The sequence below is a fragment of the Bombina bombina genome, chromosome 2 (assembly GCF_027579735.1).
Source record: "Bombina bombina isolate aBomBom1 chromosome 2, aBomBom1.pri, whole genome shotgun sequence".
NCBI lineage: Eukaryota > Metazoa > Chordata > Amphibia > Anura > Bombinatoridae > Bombina > Bombina bombina.
Genome location: NC_069500.1, coordinates 1,443,703,923 through 1,443,723,705, shown reverse-complemented (window position 1 = coordinate 1,443,723,705; position 19,783 = coordinate 1,443,703,923). Strand labels below are relative to the sequence as shown.

Genomic DNA, 19,783 nt, shown 5'->3' with positions numbered 1-19,783 from the left:
CACACACTGTACCTCTGTTTATATCCTGTACACACACAACACTGTACCTCTGTTTATATCCTGTACAACACACACAACACTGTACCTCTGTATATATCCTGTACACACACACACTGTACCTCTGTTTATATCCTGTACACACTCACACACTGTACCTCTGTATATATCCTGTACACACACACACTGTACCTCTGTTTATATCCTGTACACACACACACACACTGTACCTCTGTATATATCCTGTACACACGCACACACTGTACCTCTGTATATATCCTGTACACACGCACACACTGTACCTCTGTTTATATCCTGTACACACGCACACACTGTACCTCTGTATATATCCTGTACACACGCACACTGTACCTCTGTATATATCCTGTACACACACACACACTGTACCTCTGTTTATATCCTGTACACACACACACACTGTACCTCTGTTTATATCCTGTACACACTCACACACTGTACCTCTGTTTATATCCTGTACACACGCACACACTGTACCTCTGTTTATATCCTGTACACACGCACACACTGTACCTCTGTTTATATCCTGTACACACGCACACACTGTACCTCTGTTTATATCCTGTACACACGCACACACTGTACCTCTGTTTATATCCTGTACACACACACACACACACTGTACCTCTGTTTATATCCTGTACACACGCACACACTGTACCTCTGTTATATCCTGATACACACACACACTAGTCCTCTGTATAGGTATCCACACACACACACTGTACCTCTGTATATATCCTGTACACACACACACACACTGTACCTCTGTTTATATCCTGTACACACGCACACACTGTACCTCTGTATATATCCTGTACACACACACACACACTGTACCTCTGTATATATCCTGTACACACGCACACACTGTACCTCTGTATATATCCTGTACACACACACACACTGTACCTCTGTTTATATCCTGTACACACACGCACACACTGTACCTCTGTTTATATCCTGTACACACACACACACTGTACCTCTGTATATATCCTGTACACACACACACACACACACACTGTACCTCTGTTTATATCCTGTACACACACACACTGTACCTCTGTATATATCCTGTACACACACACACACACACTGTACCTCTGTATATATCCTATACACACGCACACACTGTACTCTGTATATATCCTGTACACACGCACACACTGTACCTCTGTATATATCCTGCACACACTGTACCTCTGTTTATATCCTGTACACACGCACACACTGTACCTCTGTATATATCCTGTACACACGCACACACTGTACCTCTGTCTATATCCTGTACACACACACACACTGTACCTCTGTATATATCCTGTACACACGCACACATTGTACCTCTGTTTATATCCTGTACACACACACACACTGTACCTCTGTTTATATCCTGTACACACGCACACACACTGTACCTCTGTATATATCCTGTACACACACACACTGTACCTCTGTTTATATCCTGTACACACACGCACACACTGTACCTCTGTATATTATCTCTGTACGACACACATACACACTGTACCTCTGTATATATCCTGTACACCACACACACTGTACCTCTGTTTATATCCTGTACACACACACTCAGCACTGTACCTCATGTATATATCCTGTACACACAGCAAACACTGTACCTCTGTTTATATCCTGTACACAAGCACACACACTGTACCATCTGTATATAACCTGTACACCACGCACACACACTGTACCTCTGTTTAAATCTGTTACACAGCACACACACACTGTACCTCTGTTTATATTCCGTGTACACACACAAAATCCACACTGTTACCCTCTGTTATACTCCTGTACACCGATCACACACACTGTACCTCGTGTATATCCTGTACACACAGCACACTCTGTACTCTGTATATATCCTGTACACACACACACACTGTACCGTCTGTATATTATCCTGTACACACACAACAACCACCACTCTGTTACCTCTGTTATATCCTGTACACACACACACACTGTACCTCTGTTTATATCCTGTACACACGCACACACTGTACCTCTGTATATATCCTGTACACACACACACACTGTACCTCTGTATATATCCTGTACACACGCACACACTGTACCTCTGTTTATATCCTGTACACACGCACACTGTACCTCTGTATATATCCTGTACACACACACTGTACCTCTGTATATATCCTGTACACACACACACACTGTACCTCTGTATATATCCTGTACACACACACACACTGTACCTCTGTTTATATCCTGTACACACGCACACACTGTACCTCTGTTTATATCCTGTACACACTCACACACTGTACCTCTGTTTATATCCTGTACACACACACACACTGTACCTCTGTTTATATCCTGTACACACACACACACTGTACCTCTGTTTATATCCTGTACACACGCACACACTGTACCTCTGTTTATATCCTGTACACACTCACACACTGTACCTCTGTATATATCCTGTACACACACACACACTGTACCTCTGTATATATCCTGTACACACACACACACACACACTGTACCTCTGTATATATCCTGTACACACACACACACTGTACCTCTGTATATATCCTGTACACACACAACACTGTACCTCTGTATATATCCTGTATCACCACAACACACTGTACCTCTGTATATATCCTGTACACACGCACACACTGTACCTCTGTATATATCCTGTACACACGAACACACTGTACCTCTGTTTATATCCTGTACACCAGCACTACCTGTACCTCTGTTATAATCCTGTACACACGACACACACTGTACCTCTGTATATATCCTGTACACACACACACACTGTACCTCTGTTTATATCCTGTACACACACACAACACTGTACCGTCTGCTATATATCCTGTACACACGCACACACTGTACCTCTGTATATATCCTGTACACGCAACTGTACCTCTGTTTATATCCTGTTAACACCACGACCTGTACCTCTGTATATATCCTGTACACACGCACACACACTGTAACCTCTGTATATATCCTGTACACACGCACACACTGTACCTCTGTTTATATCCTGTACACACACACACACTGTACCTCTGTTTATATCCTGTACACACACACACACTGTACCTCTGTTTATATCCTGTACACACGCACACACTGTACCTCTGTTTATATCCTGTACACACACACACACTGTACCTCTGTTTATATCCTGTACACACACACACTGTACCTCTGTATATATCCTGTACACACACACTGTACCTCTGTATATATCCTGTACACACACACACACTGTACCTCTGTTTATATCCTGTACACACACACACACACACTGTACCTCTGTTTATATCCTGTACACACACACACACTGTACCTCTGTATATATCCTGTACACACACACACACACACTGTACCTCTGTTTATATCCTGTACACACACACACACTGTACCTCTGTTTATATCCTGTACACACACACACTGTACCTCTGTTTATATCCTGTACACACACACACACTGTACCTCTGTTTATATCCTGTACACACACACACACACTGTACCTCTGTATATATCCTGTACACACTCACACACTGTACCTCTGTTTATATCCTGTACACACACACACACACACTGTACCTCTGTTTATATCCTGTACACACGCACACACTGTACCTCTGTATATATCCTGTACACACACACACTGTACCTCTGTTTATATCCTGTACACACGCACACACACTGTACCTCTGTATATATCCTGTACACACACACACACACTGTACCTCTGTATATATCCTGTACACACACACACACTGTACCTCTGTATATATCCTGTACACACGCACACACACTGTACCTCTGTATATATCCTGTACACACACACACACTGTACCTCTGTATATATCCTGTACACACACACACTGTACCTCTGTATATATCCTGTACACACGCACACACTGTACCTCTGTTTATATCCTGTACACACGCACACTGTACCTCTGTATATATCCTGTACACACACACTGTACCTCTGTATATATCCTGTACACACACACACACTGTACCTCTGTATATATCCTGTACACACACACACACTGTACCTCTGTTATATCCTGTACACACGCACACACTGTACCTCTGTTTATATCCTGTACACACGCACACACTGTACCTCTGTTTATATCCTGTACACACACACACACTGTACCTCTGTTTATATCCTGTACACACACACACACTGTACCTCTGTTTATATCCTGTACACACGCACACACTGTACCTCTGTATATATCCTGTACACACGCACACACTGTACCTCTGTTATATTCCTGTACACACGCACACACTGTACTCTGTTTATATCCTGTACACACACACACTGTACCTCTGTATATATCCTGTACACACACACACACTGTACCTCTGTATATATCCTGTACACACACACACACACTGTACCTCTGTTTATATCCTGTACACACACACACACACTGTACCTCTGTATATATCCTGTACACACGCACACTGTACCTCTGTTTATATCCTGTACACACACACACTGTACCTCTGTTTATATCCTGTACACACCACACCACACTGTACCTCTGTATATATCCTGTACACACGCACACACTGTACCTCTGTATATATCCTGTACACACACACACACTGTACCTCTGTATATATCCTGTACACACGCACACACTGTACCTCTGTTTATATCCTGTACACACACACACACACTGTACCTCTGTTATATCCAGTACACACGCACACACTGTACCTCTGTTTATATCCTGTACACACGCACACACTGTACCTCTGTTTATATCCTGTACACACGCACACACTGTACCTCTGTTTATATCCTGTACACACACACACTGTACCTCTGTTTATATCCTGTACACACACACACACTGTACCTCTGTATATATCCTGTACACACACACACACACACACTGTACCTCTGTTTATATCCTGTACACACACACACTGTACCTCTGTTTATATCCTGTACACACACACACACACTGTACCTCTGTTTATATCCTGTACACACACACACACTGTACCTCTGTATATATCCTGTACACACACACACACACTGTACCTCTGTTTATATCCTGTACACACACACTGTACCTCTGTTTATATCCTGTAACACACACCACACTGTACCTCTGTTTATATCCTGTACACACGCACACACTCTGATACCTCTGTATATATCCTGTACACAACACACACACACACTGTACCTCTGTATATATCCTGTACACACACACACACTGTAACTCTGTATATATCCTGTACACACACACACACACTGTACCTCTGTATATATCCTGTACACACACACACACTGTACCTCTGTATATATCCTGTACACACACGCACACTGTACCTCTGTATATATCCTGTACACACACACACACACTGTACCTCTGTATATATCCTGTACACACCCACACTGTACCTCTGTTTATATCCTGTACACACACACACACTGTACCTCTGTATATATCCTGTACACACACACACTGTACCTCTGTTTATATCCTGTACACACACACGCACACACTGTACCTCTGTATATATCCTGTACACACACACACACTGTACCTCTGTTTATATCCTGTACACACACACACACACTGTACCTCTGTATATATCCTGTACACACACACACACTGTACCTCTGTTTATATCCTGTACACACACACACTGTACCTCTGTTTATATCCTGTACACACGCACACACTGTACCTCTGTTTATATCCTGTACACACGCACACACACTGTACCTCTGTATATATCCTGTACACACACGCACACACTGTACCTCTGTTTATATCCTGTACACACACACACACTGTACCTCTGTATATATCCTGTACACACACGCACACACTGTACCTCTGTTTATATCCTGTACACACACACACACTGTACCTCTGTATATATCCTGTACACACACACACACACTGTACCTCTGTATATATCCTGTACACACACACTGTACCTCTGTATATATCCTGTACACACACACTGTACCTCTGTATATATCCTGTACACACACACACACTGTACCTCTGTATATATCCTGTACACACACACACTGTACCTCTGTATATATCCTGTACACACACACACACTGTACCTCTGTATATATCCTGTACACACACACACTGTACCTCTGTTTATATCCTGTACACACACACCACACTGTACCTCTGTATATATCCTGTACACACACACACTGTACCTCTGTATATATCCTGTACACACGCACACACTGTACCTCTGTATATATCCTGTACACACGCACACACTGTACCTCTGTATATATCCTGTACACACGCACACACTGTACCTCTGTATATATCCTGTACACACACACTGTACCTCTGTTTATATCCTGTACACACACACACACTGTACCTCTGTTTATATCCTGTACACACGCACACACTGTACCTCTGTTTATATCCTGTACACACACACACACACTGTACCTCTGTATATATCCTGTACACACACACTGTACCTCTGTATATATCCTGTACACACACACTGTACCTCTGTATATATCCTGTACACACACACACTGTACCTCTGTATATATCCTGTACACACACACACTGTACCCTCTGTATATATCCTGTACACACACACACTGTACCTCTGTATATATCCTGTACACACACACTGTACCTCTGTTTATATCCTGTACACACACACACTGTACCTCTGTATATATCCTGTACACACACACACTGTACCTCTGTATATATCCTGTACACACACACTGTACCTCTGTATATATCCTGTACACACACACACACTGTACCTCTGTATATATCCTGTACACACGCACACACTGTACCTCTGTATATATCCTGTACACACGCACACACACTGTACCTCTGTATATATCCTGTACACACACACACACTGTACCTCTGTTTATATCCTGTACACACACACTGTACCTCTGTTTATATCCTGTACACACACACACACTGTACCTCTGTTTATATCCTGTACACACGCACACACTGTACCTCTGTATATATCCTGTACACACACACTGTACCTCTGTTTATATCCTGTACACACGCACACACTGTACCTCTGTTTATATCCTGTACACACGCACACACTGTACCTCTGTATATATCCTGTACACACGCACACACTGTACCTCTGTATATATCCTGTACACACACACTGTACCTCTGTTTATATCCTGTACACACGCACACACTGTACCTCTGTTTATATCCTGTACACACACACTGTACCTCTGTTTATATCCTGTACACACACACACACTGTACCTCTGTATATATCCTGTACACGCGCACACACTGTACCTCTGTATATATCCTGTACACACACACACTGTACCTCTGTATATATCCTGTACACACACACACACACACTGTACCTCTGTATATATCCTGTACACACACACACACTGTACCTCTGTATATATCCTGTACACACGCACACACTGTACCTCTGTATATATCCTGTACACACGCACACACTGTACCTCTGTATATATCCTGTACACACGCACACACTGTACCTCTGTATATATCCTGTACACACGCACACACTGTACCTCTGTATATATCCTGTACACACGCACACACTGTACCTCTGTTTATATCCTGTACACACACACTGTACCTCTGTATATATCCTGTACACACACACACTGTACCTCTGTTTATATCCTGTACACACGCACACACCTGTACCTCTGTTTATATCCTGTACACACACACACACTGTACCTCTGTTTATATCCTGTACACACGCACACACTGTACCTCTGTATATATCCTGTACACACACACTGTACCTCTGTATATATCCTGTACACACACACACACACACTGTACCTCTGTTTATATCCTGTACACACGCACACACTGTACCTCTGTATATATCCTGTACACACGCACACACTGTACCTCTGTATATATCCTGTACACACGCACACACTGTACCTCTGTATATATCCTGTACACACGCACACACTGTACCTCTGTATATATCCTGTACACGCACACACACTGTACCTCTGTTTATATCCTGTACACACACACACACTGTACCTCTGTATATATCCTGTACACACACACACACTGTACCTCTGTTTATATCCTGTACACACGCACACACTGTACCTCTGTATATATCCTGTACACACGCACACACTGTACCTCTGTATATATCCTGTACACACACACTGTACCTCTGTTTATATCCTGTACACACGCACACACTGTACCTCTGTTTATATCCTGTACACACGCACACACTGTACCTCTGTATATATCCTGTACACACACACACACTGTACCTCTGTATATATCCTGTACACACGCACACACTGTACCTCTGTTTATATCCTGTACACACGCACACACTGTACCTCTGTATATATCCTGTACACACGCACACACTGTACCTCTGTATATATCCTGTACACACGCACATTAACCAGTAGTTAGGGGAAGTGAGGAGATTGGGGGAGGGGAAGTGATAATGTGAGTGTGATGGAATAAGAGAGATATAGCAGAGCAGACTAGTGTGTGTGCATTTGTGGGTAAAAAAGGACCTGCTCTTACCTCACTGACTGATTCAGTGGGGTCTCCATTTCCTGCACCCAAATCCTCCGGTAAAAATGTTGTAGTCTGTGACATCTTGCTACAATCTATGGCTGGAGATATTAATACCTGGTGAGGAAGAAATAAAAACATTACAGTTCAGAGACAACTGCATTCCTGAACACTGTCTGCAATAAACAGTTACCACTACAATGTGCCGGCATTCCCGTGGGCTATAAGGTGTGTGTGTGACATAATGTGCTGACATTCCCATGTGCTATAAGGTGTGTGTGACATAATGTGCTGACATTCCCGTGGGCTATAAGGTGTGTGTGTGACATAATGTGCTGACATTCCCGTGGGCTATAAGGTGTGTGTGTGACATAATGTGCTGACATTCCCATGTGCTATAAGGTGTGTGTGTGTGTGTGTGTGACATAATGTGCTGACATTCCCATGTGCTATAAGGTGTGTGTGTGTGACATAATGTGCTGACATTCCCATGTGCTATAAGGTGTGTGTGTGTGTGACATAATGTGCTGACATTCCCATGTGCTATAAGGTGTGTGTGTGTGACATAATGTGCTGACATTCCCATGTGCTATAAGGTGTGTGTGTGACATAATGTGCTGACATTCCCATGTGCTATAAGGTGTGTGTGTGTGACATAATGTGCTGACATTCCCATGTGCTATAAGGTGTGTGTGTGTGACATAATGTGCTGACAATTCCCATGTGCTATAAGGTGTGTGTGTGTGTGACATAATGTGCTGACATTCCCATGTGCTATAAGGTGTGTGTGTGACATAATGTGCTGACATTCCCATGTGCTATAAGGTGTGTGTGAGGTGTGACATAATGTGCTGACATTCCCCATGTGCTATAAGGTGTGTGTGTGTGACATAATGTGCTGACATTCCCATGTGCTATAAGGTGTGTGTGTGTGACATAATGTGCTGACATTCCCATGTGCTATAAGGTGTGTGTGTGTGTGACATAATGTGCTGACATTCCCATGTGCTATAAGGTGTGTGTGTGTGTGACATAATGTGCTGACATTCCCATGTGCTATAAGGTGCGTGTGTGACATAATGTGCTGACATTCCCATGTGCTATAAGGTGTGTGTGTGTGTGACATAATGTGCTGACATTCCCATGTGCTATAAGGTGTGTGTGTGTGACATAATGTGCTGACATTCCCATGTGCTATAAGGTGTGTGTGTGTGTGACATAATGTGCTGACATTCCCATGTGCTATAAGGTGTGTGTGTGACATAATGTGCTGACATTCCCATGTGCTATAAGGTGTGTGTGTGACATAATGTGCTGACATTCCCATGTGCTATAAGGTTTGTGTGTGTGACATAATGTGCTGACATTCCCATGTGCTATAAGGTGTGTGTGTGTGTGTGTGTGACATAATGTGCTGACATTCCCATGTGCTATAAGGTGTGTGTGTGTGACATAATGTGCTGACATTCCTGTGGGCTATAAGGTGTGTGTGTGACATAATGTGCTGACATTCCCATGTGCTATAAGGTGTGTGTGTGTGACATAATGTGCTGACATTCCCATGTGCTATAAGGTGTGTGTGTGTGACATAATGTGCTGACATTCCCATGTGCTATAAGGTGTGTGTGTGTGACATAATGTGCTGACATTCCCATGTGCTATAAGGTGTGTGTGTGTGACATAATGTGCTGACATTCCCATGTGCTATAAGGTGTGTGTGTGACATAATGTGCTGACATTCCCATGTGCTATAAGGTGTGTGTGTGACATAATGTGCTGACATTCCCATGTGCTATAAGGTGTGTGTGTGTGACATAATGTGCTGACATTCCCGTGTGCTATAAGGTGTGTGTGTGTGTGACATAATGTGCTGACATTCCCATGTGCTATAAGGTGCGTGTGTGACATAATGTGCTGACATTCCCATGTGCTATAAGGTGTGTGTGTGTGTGACATAATGTGCTGACATTCCCGTGTGCTATAAGGTGTGTGTGTGTGACATAATGTGCTGACATTCCCATGTGCTATAAGGTGTGTGTGTGTGTGTGACATAATGTGCTGACATTCCCATGTGCTATAAGGTGTGTGTGTGTGACATAATGTGCTGACATTCCCATGTGCTATAAGGTGTGTGTGTGTGACATAATGTGCTGACATTCCCATGTGCTATAAGGTGTGTGTGTGTGTGACATAATGTGCTGACATTCCCATGTGCTATAAGGTGTGTGTGTGTGACATAATGTGCTGACATTCCCATGTGCTATAAGGTGTGTGTGTGTGTGTGTGACATAATGTGCTGACATTCCCATGTGCTATAAGGTGTGTGTGTGTGACATAATGTGCTGACATTCCCATGTGCTATAAGGTGTGTGTGTGTGTGACATAATGTGCTGACATTCCCATGTGCTATAAGGTGTGTGTGTGACATAATGTGCTGACATTCCCATGTGCTATAAGGTGTGTGTGTGTGTGTGACATAATGTGCTGACATTCCCATGTGCTATAAGGTGTGTGTGTGTGACATAATGTGCTGACATTCCCATGTGCTATAAGGTGTGTGTGTGTTGACATAATGTGCTGACATTCCCATGTGCATAAGGTGTGTGTGTGACATAATGTGCTGACATTCCAGTGCTATAAGGTGTGGTGTGACATAATGTGCTGACATTCCATGTGCTATAAGGTGTGTGTGTGACATAATGTGCTGACATTCCCATGTGCTATAAGGTGTGTGTGACATAATGTGCTGACATCCCATGTGCTATAAGGTGTGTGTGTGACATAATGTGCTGACATTCCCGTGTGCTATAAGGTGTGTGTGTGACATAATGTGCTGACATTCCCATGTGCTATAAGGTGTGTGTGTGTGTGTGTGTGACATAATGTGCTGACATTCCCATGTGCTATAAGTGGTGTGTGTGTGTGACATAATGTGCTGACATTCCCATGTGCTATAAGGTGTGTGTGTGACATAATGTGCTGACATTCCCATGTGCTATAAGGTGTGTGTGTGTGACATAATGTGCTGACATTCCCATGTGCTATAAGGTGTGTGTGTGTGTGACATAATGTGCTGACATTCCCATGTGCTATAAGGTGTGTGTGTGTGTGACATAATGTGCTGACATTCCCTGTGCTATAAGGTGTGTGTGTGACATAATGTGCTGACATTCCCATGTGCTATAAGGTGTGTGTGTGTGTGTGTGTGACATAATGTGCTGACATTCCCATGTGCTATAAGGTGTGTGTGTGTGACATAATGTGCTGACATTCCCATGTGCTATAAGGTGTGTGTGTGACATAATGTGCTGACATTCCCATGTGCTATAAGGTGTGTGTGTGACATAATGTGCTGACATTCCCATGTGCTATAAGGTGTGTGTGTGTGACATAATGTGCTGGCATTCCCGTGGGCTATAAGGTGTGTGTGTGACATAATGTGCTGACATTCCTGTGTGCTATAAGGTGTTTGTGTGTGTGACATAATGTGCTGACATTCCCATGTGCTATAAGGTGTGTGTGTGTGTGACATAATGTGCTGACATTCCCATGTGCTATAAGGTGTGTGTGTGACATAATGTGCTGACATTCCCATGTGCTATAAGGTGTGTGTGTGTGACATAATGTGCTGACATTCCCGTGTGCTATAAGGTGTGTGTGTGTGACATAATGTGCTGACATTCCCGTGTGCTATAAGGTGTGTGTGTGTGTGTGACATAATGTGCTGACATTCCCATGTGCTATAAGGTGCGTGTGTGACATAATGTGCTGACATTCCCATGTGCTATAAGGTGTTTGTGTGTGTGACATAATGTGCTGACATTCCCTGTGCTATAAGGTGTGTGTGTGACATAATGTGCTGGCATTCCCATGTGCTATAAGGTGTGTGTGTGACAATGTGCTGGCATTCCCGTGGGCTATAAGGTGTGTGTGTGACATAATGTGCTGGCATTCCTGTGGGCTATAAGGTGTGTGTGTGTGACATAATGTGCTGACATTCCCATGTGCTATAAGGTGTGTGTGTGACATAATGTGCTGACATTCCCATGTGCTATAAGGTGTGTGTGTGACATAATGTGCTGACATTCCCGTGGGCTATAAGGTGTGTGTGTGACATAATGTGCTGGCATTCCCATGTGCTATAAGGTGTGTGTGTGTGTGACATAATGTGCTGACATTCCCATGTGCTATAAGGTGTGTGTGTGTGACATAATGTGCTGACATTCCCATGTGCTATAAGGTGTGTGTGTGTGACATAATGTGCTGACATTCCCATGTGCTATAAGGTGTGTGTGTGTGACATAATGTGCTGACATTCCCATGTGCTATAAGGTGTGTGTGTGTGACATAATGTGCTGACATTCCCATGTGCTATAAGGTGTGTGTGTGTGACATAATGTGCTGACATTCCCATGTGCTATAAGGTGTGTGTGTGACATAATGTGCTGACATTCCCCCATGTGCTATAAGGTGTGTGTGACATAATGTGCTGACATTCCCATGTGCTATAAGGTGTGTGTGTGTGTGTGTGACATAATGTGCTGGCATTCCCGTGGGCTATAAGGTGTGTGTGTGACATAATGTGCTGACATTCCTGTGTGCTATAAGGTGTTTGTGTGTGTGACATAATGTGCTGACATTCCCATGTGCTATAAGGTGTTTGTGTGTGTGACATAATGTGCTGACATTCCCATGTGCTATAAGGTGTGTGTGTGTGACATAATGTGCTGACATTCCCATGTGCTATAAGGTGTTTGTGTGTGTGACATAATGTGCTGACATTCCCATGTGCTATAAGGTGTGTGTGTGACATAATGTGCTGACATTCCCTGTGCTATAAGGTGTGTGTGTGACATAATGTGCTGGCATTCCCATGTGCTATAAGGTGTGTGTGTGACAATGTGCTGGCATTCCCGTGGGCTATAAGGTGTGTGTGTGACATAATGTGCTGGCATTCCTGTGGGCTATAAGGTGTGTGTGTGACAATGTGCTGACATTCCCGTGTGCTATAAGGTGTGTGTGTGTGACAATGTGCTGGCATTCCGGTGGGCTATAAGGTGTGTGTGTGACATAATGTGCTGGCATTCCTGTGGGCTATAAGGTGTGTGTGTGTGTGTGACATAATGGGCTGTCCTGTTGGGAAGGAGAATATCCCACAAATAATGGATGAACCCGTGGACTGGATACACCTTACAAGAGAAACTAACATTTTAGTCACCACATAGCTCTTTGCCCTTCCTAGCAGTTAAGCAGGCAGAGAGAATGACTGTGGGGTGGAGCTAAGGGGGGAGCTATATAGACAGCTCTGCTGTGGGTGCTCTCTCTGTAACTAGGGAAGGAGAATATCCCACAAGGATGAATCCGTGGACTCGATACATCTTACAAGAGAAATGTATCTTTATTTTAGCCCAACGCGTTTCAAAGGTCCCAGCCGTCTTTGTCAAGAGCAGTAAAAGTATATAAAAGTGCTTTACAAACCGAAGCATACCTTACCGCTACGCAGGCGGTCTTTAAATACATGATTGGTATCGCTACCCGATTCCCTATTGGAGGAGAGCAGGTCTACACACGTTTCAAAATTAAAATCTTTTAACATTAACATTTAAATAAACTTTAAATTCATCATCAAGATTATTATAATGGCTTGGTTTCTTGTCTTCATTCATTTTTCTGTGAAATCGTATTTTCGCCGGTTGTAGTTCCCTTTCAGGTAGTATTTTGTTATAAGTCCCCTCTCAGGTCCGATCAAAGTATAAAGACCACATGGTCAAGCTTATCCAATAAAACCAGATTCTATTGTTTTTCGGCTGCAAGCACCATGCACGTGTACAAGGATGAGAGAAAAACACAGCCGTCACTCACTTGAATCGAGAGCAAAACAAATAGTTGAATCCCAACCTCCCCGTCATGTCTATAACCGACTCAATCTCCGTCAAAATTTCTATATCGTATACCTCTGTAGTGATCCATCTCCTCAACCAAAGTTATATATATGGCTCAACAAACACTCCGTGGGTGATATCCACTGTAGCCAATCGCTGTCACAGAAAAAAGCAACACCCCATAAAAGCAAATGCCAAAGCAAGAGCACACAGACCACACGACTGAACTTATCCACTCCAGCACCACCATCTTCAGCTCCAATTGCCACACATATATACCAAGGTAAAAACCCTAGGGGCCACATGATTGAATTTGTCCAGCCTAGTGCCACTGCCCTCAGCAAAGATTGCGGCATATATATATACATACAAATGAGAAAAAACATAAGTAGTATTTACTAAAAACGTTGAGTGCCAATCCTTGACATAAAGTATACAGAAATAAATTACCAGTATGTCGTACAGGCAATATAATCAATTCTTAGCCTTATTGAGATATTCATGTATTTTTAATGACAACATCTTGTATCTAAATCAATTTCTATATTTCTTACTGATAGAGGTTATAACAAATAAAGAATACTTTATATAGCAGTTAATAGTTGTTGCACAAAAGCAGCAACCCCATTGGGCATAAGTTTTTAGTGTATGTATCCATTTTAATTCTCTTTGATCAAGTTGTTTTGATAGATTTCCCCCCCCCCCCCCCTCCAATGTAGTTTAACTCTTTCTATTCCTATCCATAGAAAAGATTCTTTTGTAAAAAGTTTACAGTTGTTGCAATGTAGCGGCACTCCATAATCATCACAATTTTTTTCTATTTTAGTTTGATGTTCCATAATTCTTGTTTTTAGACATCTGGACGTTTGTCCTAAGTACTGGATTTTGCAGCCACATTGCGACAAATATATAACATTTTCACTTTTACATGTAATAAATTCCTTTATTTCAAACCTTTTTCCTGTAACTGTAGAATTAAATGTTTTATGTGTTCTAGTATAGTTACATTCCTTACGTTTCCCACATGTAAAATAACCAGTCATGTTGCTTATTTGAAGTGTTTTTTTGTGGGCTATGCTCTTTATCAATGAAGGTGCTAGTTTTTGTTTTAGATTTTGTCCCTTTCTGTAGATTGGGTTTTGTGGGGACCAAAGGTCCTAAGTATTCATCTTCCTGTATAATGTGCCAATATTTTTCTATAATTTTTTTGATTGTTTGATGTTCCACATTAAATGTGGTCACGAATTTGGGAAAGTTGTTCTTGGAAGAAGACTCCTTTCTATTATTATCTTCCAACAGGGCTGATCTCTTTATTTTTAACCTCATTTCTTTCCTGTTCTTTGGTTGTATCCTTTCTTTTAGCATCTCAGATTGTTTATCATAGTCTTCTATATTGCTACAATTTTTGCTGATTCTCAAGGATCGCTACAGAGGTATACGATATAGAAATTTTGACGGAGATTGAGTCGGTTATAGACATGACGGGGAGGTTGGGATTCAACTATTTGTTTTGCTCTCGATTCAAGCGAGTGACGGCTGTGTTTTTCTCTCATCCTTGTACACGTGCACGGCGCTTGCAGCCGAAAAACAATAGAATCTGGTGTGGTATCATTGGATAAGCTCGACCATGTGGTCTTTATACTTTGATCGGACCTGAGAGGGGACTTATAACAAAATACTACCTGAAAGGGAACTACAACCGGTGAAAATACGATTTCACAGAAAAATGAATGAAGACAAGAAACCAAGGCATTATAATAATCTTGATTATGTATTTAAAGTTTATTTAAATGTTAATATTGTTTAGGAAAGTTTTTAATTTTGAAACGTGTGTAAACCTGCTCTACTCCAATGGGGAATCAGGTAGCGATACGAATCATGTATTTAAAGACCGCCTGCATAGGCGTAAGGTATGCTTCGGTTTGTAAAGCACTTTTATATGCTTTTACTGCTCTTGACAAAGACGGCTGGGACCGTTGAAACGCGTTGGGATAAAATAAAGATACATTTTTATTATAGTATCTGTGAAATCGTCTTTTTTGAGCATTGGGAAGGAGCCGGTAATCTGCAATATATACTCACAAATTCCTTGTACCTAGAAACAGAGGAAGGGCAAGAGGGATACGAGTTACCCCAGTAACCTAACAAGTGAACCAGCGCCTCTAGCACACCCGATCGATTCACACAGATTCTTGGAGAGACTGTGGGATGGCTGCGGTTTGAAACATTTAAAGGGAAAGTATCAATCTATATTGTACACTTTGTTGTATGCTTGTAATTCTTTCAGGAGTCTGCTGTCCAGCAATCCCATACGTAAAACGGACGATACTCTTCAGCCATAAAGAAAGAGGGGAAGCCGTAGCTTTCTGACCCCTATGTGTCCTAGAAAAAACTACAAACAAAGAAGATGAGTGACGAAAGTCCTTAGTAGCTTGCAAGTAGAACAACCTGAGGAAGAAACCCAGGTTGAGCACACATCACCTTATCCGCATGAAAAATAAGATAAGGAGAATTATATTGTAATGCTGAAAGCTCCGATACTCTTCGAGCAGAAGAAATAGCAACCAAAAATAAAACTTTCCAAGATAATAACTTACAATCTATGGAATGCATAAGGCCAAACGGAACCCCTTGAAGAACTCTAAGAACTAAATTCAAACTCCAAGTAATTGGTCTAAACAAAGGTTATTTAAGAAAAACCAAATGCGCTGGTACAAAACCAAACTACACATAAAAAACAGGCAATCCCAAGGCCTGCAATAATAATATTGTAATAGAAAAAAGGTTTATATTTGAGCGCCTGAATGTGTCAAGCCACAAACTGGCTAAAGGTCTTTAGATTCTGGCTGTATGGTATTAAAATAGTTTATATGTAAAGAGAAAGTCTCAAATAAAAGAATCAATGTTTAAAATAGAAAGGAGAAGGAATAAACCAACCCACGTATTGAGTAAACACAATATATAGTAATTTGTTGAAATAAATCAATAAATTTATTATAATAGTTAAAATGAATGTCACAAATGTATAAAACACATTATATATCATAAAAAAATCCCTAATTGGTACCAATAGCTAGTCTAACTAAAATGTCAAGGACATATATATCTAATATTGTATATAAAGAACTAATAAAGGTGATTGTGTTAACTTCAAGAGATAAAAACGATCTCAATATAACATATACTATAGATTGTTGAATGTAGTTCTAATCACTTCAAGCAACAGTAATTACTGTTAGTGAGTTTTTCTCTAGTTGTGATATAGATCTATATTCAAAAGACTGCAATTTTGTGATTATCACAACTAGAGAAAAACTCTAGTGATTAGAACTACATTCATCTAAACTTACATTCTTGCATTTCAAATAAAGATACCAAGAGAATGAATAACATTTGATAATAGGAGTAAATTATAAAGTTGCTTAAAATTCCATGCTCAATCTGAATCACGAAAGAAATTTTTTGGGTACAGTGTCCCTTTAAGTGACACAAAGCGCTGCTCATTTTATCAACCCCTGAAGGACAAAGATTGAGTGGACCTCACCGGGGATTGAACCCGCAACCCTTGGATTTTCACAGAGATTAGCCACCGTGCCTTAGCACGCTGAGCTTAACATATGTACTGAGCCACTGAAGGCCAAGAAGTGGGCTCAAGGCCTAGACCAGTAATGATAGACCTTTATTTCCTGACCTCAGTCAGAAAAATACTAATTGATGTGGAATCTGTCATGATTCCCAAAAAGCTACCCTTGTGCTTGAGACTAAGAAACACCTTTCCAAAGTCACCTACCATCCGTGAGCTCACGGGAAAAACCATACCATGTCCGTGGAATCTTGCTTGCTGTAAGGAGGAAGCCTGGACCAGGATATGAGCCAGAAAGGGCACCATTGCAATACCTCTTAAGAAATCAGAACTGTGGCAAGACCGAAAGGAAAGACCACGAACGGGAAGTGTTTGTCCATAAAGGCAAACCCTAGAATCCGAGACGAATCTCGGGAACGGCACAGGAAGGTACTGTACCCTTAATCCACCGTTGACATAAATTGACCCTCTAGGATCAAGGGAGAAATGGAACAAAGCAATAGTTTCCTTGAAGGACAGTACCCTTCTGAAAATATAAAAAAGGACTGAAAATACCCTCCTTTGGAAACCAACCAGTATGAGAACTGGAGCAATCACTCCCAGGTCTGAGAAGTCTCCTACGCAGTGTAAGGACGTCTCTCCCTTTGTCTGATCCTTAGACAATCTAGAAGCATAAACTGCCTCTGAGAGGAAAACATTCGAACTCAGAAAGCGAAAACGGAAAGCCAGCCCCCTACAAGATCCAATCCCGGACCGGAGTATGTTCCCCATGCTGTCTTTGATTCAACAGCAGGCTACACTTTCACCAAAATCTTAGTCATAGAACACATAGCCATAAAAACAAGGCTCTAACCACAAGGTACGAAGCTGGAACAGAGCCACTTACGCTCCCAGTTTGATAACTGGAAGGGAAGAAATTGAAATGAAAGAATTAGCCAATTGGCCGCCACACCAGTGACGGTAGCAAAATACACAGATGGTTGCCATTGTAAACCCTGGTGTGTGTCCCATAACTAAATTTAGCCCATGAGGACTATCCTCAAAGGGTATAGAAGTTCACGTAGTGATTGAAACCACTCCTTCCCCCCAAAAGGAAAGTCGTCCAGCCCCTTAGCCGATACGGCTATGGGAAACAGTCTTGTAAATATAGAGAACTCCTAGGGCACCAATTCCATCTGAACTGAAATGCTCAGTAACATGGGGAAACCATTAGAATAGCAATTCCTCCAGCAATGCTTTAACCTTATGTAAAAGCATAGAATGCATCATAACCCCGGGTGGAGTGTGAAGGACACGCAGGGCACTGCACGTGGGCCATAAAATTTCGATTGGAATACTATAGGAGAAATTTGTGGCCATTTGTTAACAGACTCCCAAACAGCAAACGCCGAAGAGGGAATAGGTTCAAAAAGAAAAAATAAATTTGAACAAATCTCAAACAAATTTTAACATAGGAAACGATACTGTTCCTTTAAAGCTGAAAAATTAACTCTATGCTTGAGTGCGTCTGTTTCATTCCCAGTCGTAAGATGAAGCAACAAACAGCTGAAATTCATGTATTATAAATGTACATAGAACAAAAAACAGTACTGTCTCTTTAAATCTTAAAGTGACTCATCTTTGCGTCAATGACCGAAATAATATCTTTTGTA

At 41.8% G+C, this 19,783-nt stretch overlaps 1 protein-coding gene across 4 annotated transcripts in view; it reads right to left on the bottom strand.

Annotated features, from left to right (window-relative positions):
• Nucleotides 1-19,783, bottom strand: part of TTC31 (tetratricopeptide repeat domain 31) — a 322,666-nt gene that overhangs the window by 195,383 nt on the left and 107,500 nt on the right. For all 4 annotated transcript variants that reach the window (XM_053704410.1, XM_053704409.1, XM_053704408.1 and 1 more), the window contains one exon: nucleotides 8,676-8,783. In XM_053704410.1, the coding sequence (XP_053560385.1) occupies nucleotides 8,676-8,783 (108 nt within the window). The remainder of the gene's footprint in view (nucleotides 1-8,675; nucleotides 8,784-19,783) is intronic.